This window comes from Mizuhopecten yessoensis, unplaced genomic scaffold, assembly GCF_002113885.1.
Source record: "Mizuhopecten yessoensis strain PY_sf001 unplaced genomic scaffold, ASM211388v2 scaffold716293, whole genome shotgun sequence".
In the NCBI taxonomy this organism is placed as follows: domain Eukaryota; kingdom Metazoa; phylum Mollusca; class Bivalvia; order Pectinida; family Pectinidae; genus Mizuhopecten; species Mizuhopecten yessoensis.
This window is the reverse complement of record NW_018480044.1, coordinates 264786-277345: the sequence shown is the minus strand read 5'-3', so window position 1 is coordinate 277345 and position 12560 is coordinate 264786. Positions and strand designations below refer to the sequence as shown.

At 37.4% G+C, this 12560-nt stretch overlaps 1 protein-coding gene across 1 annotated transcript; it reads left to right on the top strand.

Moving 5' to 3' along the window:
• The first annotated feature begins 909 nt into the window (after positions 1-909).
• LOC110442706 (kelch-like protein 24) lies at positions 910-8169 on the top strand. The gene is made up of 2 exons (XM_021486430.1): positions 910-990; positions 4164-8169. The coding sequence occupies exons 1-2, from the start codon at positions 946-948 to the stop codon at positions 6183-6185; spliced, it is 2067 nt and encodes a 688-aa protein (XP_021342105.1). The 5' UTR covers positions 910-945; the 3' UTR covers positions 6186-8169.
• The last annotated feature ends 4391 nt before the right edge of the window (positions 8170-12560 follow it).

Genomic DNA, 12560 nt, shown 5'->3' with positions numbered 1-12560 from the left:
CTATTCTGTGGGCCAGGTTTCATGAATGTCCCCTTTTCCATGGCTAGAGCTCATGAAATTTTCCAAGTTAAAGAACGTTCGTGAAATTTTGAATAGGCCCCTCTAAAGAACCGTTGGTTGAGTATATATAACGTTAGGGTGGACATTTTGATAATTCCCATGTCAAGATCCTAAGACAAATTTCCCGCGATTGGAACCTATAGCTTTAGCCCAAGGACTAAATCCCGGGACAAAATCTTATTATAGTTATTTGCCGTTCGAACAGATGAGCTCAAACGGACTATTTTTCTACGATCAGCATAGCTGTCTTAAAAGTTTTAAAAATTAGTGTACTACTAAATATTCTGAAAAAACCTATCTTACCTCTCGGCACCCTCTTAAACACTACTCCTTTAGGGAAAACACTTTTTTTTATTTACAAACAAAAGTTCAGCCTTGCTTGGCAGGGGAAACGATTCAATAATTTGATTTGTACCAGATTTATAAACAGTTTGTTTTCATTGAAAAATGTCTACAAATGCATATATATATGTTACCTGCTCGTTTTTTACATTATTTTGATAATAGGCTGCATACTTTATCTCGTAATTGTACGATAGTTTTTTTTTTTTAACACTGGACATTTAAATATATGTTTTATCAAACGATCTCAGTTGTGCCACAAGATGATCCAAATCTTATGGCAACCTATGGAAATAAACATCGAATTTGACATATAAAGGATCTGATATAATTCTGTGGAACAAGCCGTTTTATGAAACTCTGCCGTTATATATCAGGAATCTTTTACACATTTTGCGGGGTTCTTCCAAATCAACCTCAAAAGTCTATCAATTAACAAAATGGAAACGTTCGTGCGTAAGGGGGAATATGTAAGAGTTATCTCCCCTGTACTGGCCTTAGCTACACAAGTAAACAACATGTTTGTGCACGCTTCTGCAATGAATGAGGTCAATTAATGTCGGGATAATTCCCGAATCTCTGACAATGGTAAGTACGACAGTACATGGCATGTATATATATATAATTCTTGATATGTTGCCCTCTAATTTTATTATCATATATCTATAAGTAATGTGGCCCCGCCTCTTCCATATAAAAGTGTCGGACGAGTCACCTGCTTACATGTAATGTGTGATGGTAAGAAAATGCAGAAGCTGTACGTAGGAGTTGTAACTCCATCTTGCATGCTATTGCCAGACAAAGTAGTGACACAGATCGCCAACTAGCATGGTTATAAAGAGTATACATTCATTGGTCCATGTATTAATGATATATAGAGACACGTACAAATATAATATATACGGTATACGTATGCATGGATTCGTTATCACGTGCTTCGTACTCTAATCGATAACAGATATGCTGTCACTGGCGTTTAGTGGAGTAAGCATGATGCAGATACACACAGTCTCTTCCTATTTCTTTCGCTGTTTGTGGACAATCTGGTCTAAATACAGAATTCAAGCTAAATATAGTTACCCCTTAACTATCAGTACTTGTTCATTTGTAAACACATTATGCAGGTAAATGTTCGGGTGCCATTTTACTTTTTAATCCCATTTGGTGAGATACGACGGCACCACGAAGTTGGATTATATATGGGTCTATCTAAGTCAGTGATATCACTGACTCGAATACAATGTAGGTGATGTCATTGATGTAGATTTCGAATTTATGATGTCACGTATACGAGTTCCTCTACTGAATGAGTGACATCACCTATTGCAATCGGTATTGCCGTTATTGAAATTAAAACGTAAAACACACGGTCATTCCACCTTAATTTAACAGCCATTTTGTGATACCAATAAAGTGTATTAAAAAGTAAACGTCTACCCATTGGTTTATTAATTGAACCACCGGAACTGGAGGGGTACTAGTCCGAAATATTCTGACGTTGTATGACTTTTTTTCATATCGGTCTGTCTGCGGTTAATCGACGACAGACCGATATAAAAAAATCGATAAAACGTCAGAATAATTCGGACTAGTACCTCTCCAGTTCCGGTGGTTCAATTAATATACCAATGGGTAGACGTTTACTTTTTAATACACTTTATTGGTATCACAAAATGGTTGTTAAATTAAGGTGGAATGACCGTGTGTTTTACGTTTTAATTTCAACAGTATCGAGTATTTCTATCACAATTTCATTGTTTTCCCTTAGTAAAACACCTGCATCGCTGTCAAATGGGACAGGCGACCGCAATCAATTAGTCCATTCATGGACGTCTTGTCAAACCCAAATCCTAGCTATTGCTATGACAAGACAAGAGACTTGGATTTAGTTTTAGTTTTTGGAGGAATGGTATAAACGACACATGACAAGTGCCTTCTAAGTATTGTCACACAGGTTTATGCTCTTTTACTATTGAATTTTATAGAAATCCTTTAGAGTTATATTAAAATATTTTATAAGTCCTGTATGTATTTTCAGGAGATATCACTTAATTGGCATTTCCTCACATGTATAGATAATTTGATGTTCTATGCTCCATAGGAAGTCATTTGGGAAATGATACATATGCATATATTCTTTGATTTCTGTATTTTGCAGGAAATTCCTTCGGAAATGTCATACATGTATATTGAATTTCATTTTCTATGTTTTTTAAGGAAGTTATTTGGAAATTGTCACTCGTGCATATCTTATTTGTATTTCACGGGGGAAGTCTCTTGGAAATGTCACAAATAAACGGCGTTTTTTTTCAAACCCCCAAGAGGCGCAAAGCGCCGCCGAGGTTTGATCTGTAAACACTTTGTCCACTTCTGGTGCTTCCCAACGCGTGTCAGCCTTCTGGGAAACTAAGGTCGCATACTGTCTTCCAAAATATGATAGTAAACCCTACGGTATCTGTAATTGTTACAGTTTACTCTAAAATATGACTTTACTTTCTGATGCCATTTGTAGTAATTTTCTGATGCCATTTGTAGTAATTTTCTGATGCTATTCATAGTAGTTTTACCTTAATTAGAAGTCCATTGAGGCCCCTTCAAAAATCGGAATCAGAATCAGAAATTTGGTACATATGTTCTAGACATTTTGTATTGTTGCACTACTGTTTTTGTTTTTGTACACGCCACAGAAGAGGCGACTGATGTTGGAACCCCAAAGAAGTAAGCTTCCGGAAATCCGCGAAATTTCAATACCAGATTTCAACAATGACATGCAGTCTTCTTCTGCCCTTCAATCTACTGAAGGCGGGGTAGATGATCTTTTTGAAGCATACAGATCTGGTATAGAAGCCCTTATAGAGAAACACGCACCTCTTCAGACTAAGGTGATAACTGTGAGACTGAATGCCCCGTGGTATAATGAAAATCTCCACTTAGAAAAACAGAACCGTAGAAAAGCAGAGAGACAGTGGCGACGGACCAAATTATGTGTGACACATATTGAATGACGATATGCAAAATTAATGCCATTAACAATTTATAAAAACATTAAAATTAAACAAATTCAAGTATGCAAGATCGGTTCCCTCGAGGTTGTTGTACTGTCAGGTAGTCATTTTTCATAAAAATAAAAGGTTTGGTGTCCAGCAGCTTTGCGGCATTTCTTGTTTAATTTTCATGCCGGTATGAACGCAAATCGGTTACATCCATATTGCACGAAGCCCACTAGGGTTTCATGTTTAATATGGATGTAACCGATTTGCATTCATACCGGCATGAAAATTAAAAAATACGCCGTTTTATTCAAATATTTACATTTTTGCTAAAGAACAATTAATTTCATTTATTTGTTCTTATTTTTATTTTTTTTATTTACTGCGTTTTGTATAAGCGACATTAGCGGAACAGCCCTATTTAATTAAAATTGGCGCCAATTACTAACCGTAGTCATTTAAGCTTTTGACGTAGGGGCATTCTCCATGTTATCCGGAGCGAAGTGACAAGACTCTCATTGAACAAGGTTAATCTATGACGTCATAAGTAAACCACGTGTTACGTCACGAGAGTTTTTGCTTTCATACACAAATGAAATGCATTTTCTGCTGTTAATGTTCATCAAGTGGGATGCAGCGCAAATGTAAATATATGTAAATAGAATATCTTTTCAATGTTTTCCAGGAAGTCATAGAGAATTTCAGTTTCTATGTTTTGCAGGTAATCATTTGCGAATTGTCACTCGTGCATTTTTTATTTGTATTTTACAGGAAAAGTCCCTTGGAAATGTCACACATGCGGAGGAAATACTGGAAGGTTTATACCGGTTGTGGAAAGAACAACGTTACACTGACGTCACGTTAAGTGATGGCAATAGTTCCTCTCAAGCACACAAGATATTGGTGGACGCATTTATGCCACAGATAGGCAAGACCTGCAGAACAAAATCTGACATCAGACTAGCTGAACTTAAAACACCCATAGAAAGAGTTCTCTCCTGGCTTTACTCATTACCTGAAATGGGATTAGAATTACTGAAACTCGAAGTGAAGCCAGCGGCTTCAGAGCTTAAAATCAAATTTGTTCTTGATCATAAGCCAAAGATTGTCAAAAGTAAAATAACAACAAATGCTCAACTAAAGCAATCTTGGATAACAGAGTTCTCTACAAAACTACGTCAGTGTTACAAAGATGGTTCATTTAGTGACGTCATTCTTAAAGTTGATGGTCAAGTTTTCCGATGTCATAAAGCCGTTCTTGCCTCAGTGTCCCCTTTTTTCGATACCATGTTTTTATCGGGAATGCGCGAAACAGACGCTGAGGAGATTGATTTACATGGAGTAAAGGAATCGGACTTCAGAATCATTTTGGACTCTATATACCTAGGAGAAGAATGCATTTCAGTGACAAACGTTGAAAGTCTGATTTCAACGTGCACATATTTTCAACTGAATAGAATACAGGTGCAATGCGAGAGATTCCTAGACAGGAACGCTGACCCTGAAAACGCCCTCGGTGTGTTGAGATTAGCAGAATTAAATAGCATTGTTTCTTTGCGACAGAAGTCTTTGTCGTATATCGTTCATAACTTTCAAGAAGTTGTCAAGTGTAAAGAATATCCCTCATTGTCAAAAGAACAATTACTGGAGATGATTAAGGACGACGATTTGAATGTGGTAGACGAAACAGAAGTGTTTGAAGCTGTACTCAAGTGGTTTTCTTCGTACAATCGTCCACATGAGGATCTGGAAATTATCTTACAGGGTGTTAGTCTTCTAGACGTCAGACAATCGTCCATCAAGGCCGCAATCGCCGACGAAAACCTGCCACAGGCCTCGTGCACTATCCTGCAGTCTGCCGTCGATAAAGCCAACACACGAAGTGCATCTTCAGGGAGATTTCGCAACGAGCAGGTGTTACTGGTCGTGAGGGCTAGTGGTCAGGAAAGTGGTGTACACGTGGCATGTTTTAGTTTCAAAACTAAGCAATGGTTTCGACTGGCATCAATAAAAGGATATGAACCTGGTAGTGCTTTTGCTGCTTGCTCACTTGGTCGGTTTATTTATCTGACAGGAGGTTCCGGGAATCCATGCGCGTTTTTCGAATATAGTATTGGCGATAATGTATGGACGTCTTTGCCTAAGTATAGAGAAGCGAGATCAGAGCACGTTGCTGTGGCGACCTGCGATTCGGTGTATGTTCTAGGAGGAAGGAATCAAGTGCATAGCGTCATACCCAGTATAGAGAGGTACAACCTGGGCACAAGGTCGTGGCGCCACCACGGGGTCCTGGCGCTGCCGGTCTCCGACGCATCTGCCGCGGTGGTGGGATCTAACATACTAGTGTGCGGTGGGGCACTATCATTCGGGGAATACACGGACGCCATTCAATGCTTTGACACAGAGAGACAAACCTGTTCTGTGATAGCTAATCTTCCGATGCAGTGCAGCTTCACCGACATTGCGTTGCACGATTCTATTCTCTATATAGTAAGTCCTCGAGGTCATGTGATGGAATATGAGTACGGCAGGAATCCCTTATTACTTGGGAAAGCTCATACTTCCTCCTTTATGGATTTTTCCTGTGTCTACTTCCGAGGTGTGTTGTACATCGTTGGAGGTACATCCAATAAATCAGAGTCGGCAGAAATCAGGGCATTCGAACTAAGCACACAGAAACAAGTTGTTCGCAAAAATGTGAATTTGCCATGGAAACGACTATCAAACCAATACTACAGTATCATAGGTGGAGTCAGTAGGAAATATCTGTGTGACGAAATAAAGGATGTGTAGCTTAACAGCACGGTACATATATATACTGTACATCCCCGAATAGAAACTCGTGTTGTTACACTCTCTTATTTTTACTGCAGCTCTGACATGCGTATTTGGCCATTTGATTGGTTTCAGGTGGAAGTAACTGAACATTTGGAAGGCAGATAACTGTCCTTTGAAAATCAAAGAAGCGACATCCGACTTTCAAACCGTTAAATTTTACCGTTGCAGTAGATATAAACTTATAGGCTTGAAGTAGCAAGGAGTAAGGAGCAAAAGAGTCAGATGGAGCCAGACAGAAAAGAAGAAAGATGCCCCTCCCTGTGGGTGGAGCAAGGAATCGGAGAGAAAAGAAAAAAGATACCTCTCCCTGTAATTGAGCACGAAGGATATATAAAGCCGTTACATTCAAGAAAATTTCAAAACATTCACATGGCTCAAGCTCTAATCATTAAACCATTAAAAGTGAGGACATTACAATCAGCACCATCCTTTCTAATAGAGTGGATTGTCATTTAGGATACACAAAAAAAATCACCGTAAAAAAGTGAAAGACGAGGTGAGAGTTTATTTGAGAGAAGACTGCAAGACAGTTAGCATATCAGTAGGGTTTAAAGAGAATACTAACAGTGTCCGAGAGTCTCCATTAACTTGCCTATTTGTTGAAAAATTATACCTATGGATACGGACAGCGTCAACATCAGTTCTCATCCACCTGTAATACGTCCATGTCATCCATCTTGTGATCGTGTAGACACATTTGTTAATTGGCCGAACCATTATCACCAGTCTCCTAGTTACGGGTTTTTCTATAGAGGTGTCGGAGATCGTGTCACCTGTAGAGTCACCCTAAAGAATTGGAACTATTTCGACGATATCAAAACGGAACACGTGAGATGGTCGAAGGACTGGCTTTTTCAAAAGATGCGGTTTGTTAGTTAAATTCTATATCACATTCATTAATATCCCAATTTGCAACATTTTCTTTATATGTTAAAACCTTCGTATGATCATAATTGACATCAACACAGAGTTGTTTACAAAGAGAGTTCAAAATATTTTATTGGATCAAATTGTGGAAAAAGCCTATTGGCAAATCCTTAAAACGCTGATGTGTCTGTGTTATGGTTATGCCGTAAAATCTGCGATAACATAACTATTCGTCTGTTCAGGGTGTGAAGAAGGACATGCCAACTAACTCGGTCATAGCTGTATGATGTTTTCAAGTGATGATAGACTGGAATTGTACTTTGACGAAGCATTATCGTCAATAAATCATTTAAAAGTGGAAAAGACCTGGCGCAATATTTCCGCACAATCTTGCATCCCTTCAGAAACATTACAATATCTTATGCAAGTTTTAACTGTAATTTAACTGTAATGTTCACATAATCACCATTGCGCAAACGTTAACCTAGTTAACGTTTGCACTATGGTGAGTATGTGAACATTACAGTACTAAAACAAAGAAAGACGTAATAACCGTCGACTTATAAATATAATGGATTACTTACTAAATTTAGTGTATGCTAACCACATATGACGTGCTATGACAGCTGACGTGGCAGTCGGACTGTTCGATGTTGTGGACGATCTAGAAGTAATCAGAGACTTCATCAAAGAGGTGAACTGTTGTAATATTCCACGCGGTATTCGAAATAACTATTTATCACATGTTTGTCGTGCCGAATGGAAAGAGACTGTGTTGAAAACAGAAACAGACGCCGCTGAGGAGATTGATTTAGATGGAGTAAAGGAATCGGACTTCAGAATCATTTTGGACTCTATATACCTAGGAGAATGCATTTCAGTGACAAACGTTGAAAGTCTGATTTCAACGTGCACATATTTTCAACTGAATAGACTACAGGTGCAATGCGAGATAAAATAATGAATATGGCCAAATCTATGATTCGTTTCGAGAAGTGGCTTATTAAATTGAAATGATACGTGAATAGTTAATTTATATATGTTTTAATGTATATATGTATAAACTGGCCAAATATCAACATCAGTGTAAGTAAGTCTTTATATCAATAATGTATTCTATTTTAATATTTATAGCATGTCACAAAACTATTACAATAATTTTTCATACCATATTTATACGTATGTTTTAAATTCTATTCAAAACGGTTAAATACGTCGAGTGTCCTGCAAGCATTGGATGCGTCTGCCAAATAATCATCGCAATTGTTTTAATCTTACAACAGTTTGTATTAATACCCTTATAATTGCTCCGGTGCATGCAGGACGCTCGAGGTTTTTAACCGATAATTATATTCAATGTCTAGACGATTATAGCTTACAGAAACCAGTCAAACGTTCATTCAAACGAGCACGTGTTGAAGTGTTAGGTCCCTACGAGGAATTTCAAGCCGATCTTGCAGACGTTTCGTCCCTCTCGAAACAGAATGGTGAAATCCGGTTTCTTCTCGTGGTCATAGACGTTTTCAGTCGCTTCCTTTGGGTATAACTTACAAAGACCAAAACGGAAAAAGACGTGTTAAGAGCATTTAGAAAGTTCATTAGTAGGAGTAGAAAGCCGAGGCGTTTATTAAATGGGAAATTAATGAGACAGTTTTGCAAAGACAATGACATTCATTGTTTTACCAGTCACAACTATACCAAGGCTTATGTAGTCGAACGTGTCATTAGAACACTAAAGACAATGGTTTCTAGATATTTCACCTAATACAGAACACATGAATGCATAGATAAATTAGAAAGTTTTGTCAAGAGCTACATCGCCATACCACACACATCGTTAAACGGTTCAGCTCCCAAAGATGTTAACGAATCCTGTACCTCGGATCTAAGAAATAGGGAAAGCAACAGAAAAAGAAAATGCGACAGAAAATGCAGCGATTAAAGCAAGATTCAAATAAAAGATAGGTTGCCTCGTGAGAATTTCACACGTGAAACAACTATCATTTGATCGACTTTATAAACGACGCATTAACAGCCAACTTTTATCAATCGGAATTACAGAGGGTGGATAAAGATGAAGATGCACTATGGTACATCGAGGAAAAACTAAAAAAAACAACGTAAGTGAGGTGGGCAAGTAAAATGTTTTGTTTAATTCGACGGGTGGCCGTCTAAATATAATCAGTCGATAACAGAGAACGACATCAGTGACACCTCAAAAGACAAAGATGTCACATTACGTAGTCATTCACAGCGATAAGAACAGGGAATATTTTACCAGAAAACAAAAGTTACCATTTTCACACCCATTTTCAATCTCCTTTGCACCTTGATGGATATGGAAAGTTGTATTAGAGGACATATCTGTCGCTAGCACAAGACCAAACATAATGTATACGTCAACAACGACAACTGTGGAGACAGTTTCGTCAACGGACAAAAGGACAACACTTTCTCCGAATGGTGCTGGCTTCAATAGTGGCGAATTGGTCACAGTCGTCAAAAAAGACAAAGAACGTATAAAAAAGACAAAGAAAGTATCAAAAAGAAGATCATAAAAAAGAAGAAAATCTAGCTAGGGTGAATGATAATCTGACTTCACAATGGCGGTGATAAACAAGGATTTCTTTCGAGAGGCACAACCGTCAGAATTAGCATTTTTCGATTTACAACTAACACTAACGGCAGAGGAAAACATCTGCTATCAGGACGTGCTACCAATTTCGCAAAACACGAACGACATAACGGATTAGAGCTTCTAGATTTACAAATCAGTCTGATCTATGCAAAAGTAAAAATTATCAAAGCAGATGGAAGCGACATTAGTGATACGGAGGACATAGGACCCATCGATTTGTTACTACCGTCCTTATTTTCACAAATGGACGTTTCTCTTCAAAGGTTACATTAAGAGTCTGTTAAAATACGCAAAAGAAGCAAAAACAGGGAAACGCCAGACTGGAAGTCACCTTCGGTAAGACATTGACGGAGGCTGTGCCCTGCATCATCTATGCCGAATATCATGGTAGTTTCGAAATCAACGCCGCTAGAGACTTCATCATACCATGAATACTGCCCAGTTGCGCTGCGTCGTCCATTGTGATCCTATAATGAGACAAGCAATCAGTGGAGTATATGCACGTAACGAAAGCGACCGTGATGACGTTTTCCCTCAGGATTCATTATAAGTACAGATGTTGAGAGCCTTCCCAGAAAACATTGCGTAGCCTTCTATTGCGAATCAAAAGACGAGCTCGAATTTTTTGACAGTATTTTGCATTTATAGCAAACGCAACAATGATAAACGATTGCAGAGCAACTTCTCTGAGGTATGCGGCCAATAATGTTTGTATTATCAAATCGATGAAGGTGCATATCCATGAGAGACTTAGTGCATAATTTTGGTGACAATAACAACCAAATTGATAATTTTGTATGTAATTCATATCCATACTGTTTCAAAAAACAAAGACGTCATCATTGTTGTCGACCGGAAACAAATATGGAATTATCATGTGAATAGTATTTCATTTGTTTAAAATCTTTTTTTTTTAAAAAGGTGTAAATATTTCATAAACAGCCATGACTGGGTACACTAACAAAAGTCCAGTCTCCGTGCAGAAACAGTCAACCCTTCGAGAAAAGCCATGTGTGAACCTCTCCAAGTTGGCGGACTCAAATGGGTCGACGAATTAGCCTCATTCGATGTCACTAGCTTACCTAAAGATGACGATCTGGGTTATGTGATAGAGGTTGACTTAGAATATCCAGACAGTTTACATGATTTACATTCTGATTATCCTCTTGCACCTGAGAGGAAGAAGTGTCAGATCATGAATTGTCTCCTACATCTAAAAGAACTTTGGTGGGAAATTAACCCACGCACAAAACATACTGATATGAAATTACATGGACGAATCAAAACAGAGAAATTGGTACTAAAATTGGAGAACAAAAACAAAGTGCATATGCCATTATAGAAGTCCACAGTTATATCTAGAACTTTGAATGTAAATAACCAAAATACATCGAATTTTATTATTTAGACAGCTCCCTTGACTGCACCCTGAAATATTATTTAACACTACCAAACGCATGCAATCTAGGAGCGAATTTGAGAAAGTTTTTTTTTAAAACTGATGAACAATGGAAAAAGTGCGCAAGCGCATTGCTGTTAAATTAGCTCACACAGAGATAAAAAAAAAAAAAAAAATACGTGGCGCGATCGTCATTTCAAAGATTTCAAATTTTCAACGAAAACCTCACGGGTATAGAAAATTCTAAACTCAATTTAGTGTTAAACAAACCGGTGTATGTATGTCAAGCCATAAGTAGCTAAAGATATCGCAAAGGCAACAATCAAACACGATCTACTTCATCACATGTACAAATATTGTCTTTTTGGAAAACAAAATAACATATATCAAATGAATTCGATGAGAAGCGAACAATACCTATTGGCAGTATATACCTTAAATCTGGTTTGTCTGCCTTTGACGATGAACGTCGGGTGCTCGATAATGGTCGAGAGGTTTGGCCACTACAGGACGAAAAATAATGATAAAAACTCGTTTTGTTAGATAGATTTAATCATAAGGCAGTTTGATATCAGTGATCACCTTGTAACCATCTATATAGAACACATCAGTTATTATCCTCTTGTGCAAAACAGAAATAGCTTTGTAAATATTATATTTTTAAGATGTACATTTCTCTGTTTATCATGTGACTGTTATCAATGTTATAGATAAATTAATAGATAAGCAAAAAGTATTGTTTTTGTTTTGTATGAGATGATACTAAGTATTTGAGGGAGCAATATGGATGCAGATGCTAGTTGTCTCTACAGCCAGGTGTAACAACATCGACTCCTGAGTGCTGTACAATCCGAGGACAGCCTCAAATTTACAATAACAACGATTTCGTGGCATTAGACTTCCATCCGACCACGAACCTTACGATATTTAAAACCTACAATACTATCAATGCAAAAATGAGTTTCTTTTCCAAAATCTTGATAACTTCTCTTTATTGTTTTTACAACTCTCTTGAATATGAGTGTTCCACATATATCTACCTTATTGGATCCAAATATAATACATATGAAACACAATCCAGTAGCTTAATATGATATGTCCTTAAGTCTTACGTCTCCATTTGAATCTACGACACAACTGACTACGTTTTTGATACATTTTCTACTTTACTAAATATGTCCTAGATGCGTGGCAAAATAAAATACACGAATTCGTGTTAAACAATGCTATTAAAATACTCGGGTAGAGTTGATCAATGTGTATTTCTTATAGTGATTAAACAAGGTCTAAGTAACTGTGATATCTTTTTTTTAAATACTCTGATAGAGTTATTTGATTATCGAATGTTAAAATATTTATTATTATGATTCAATGTGATTGTTTTTGTAATAATACACCATGTCAACATTATATAAAACATCAAATT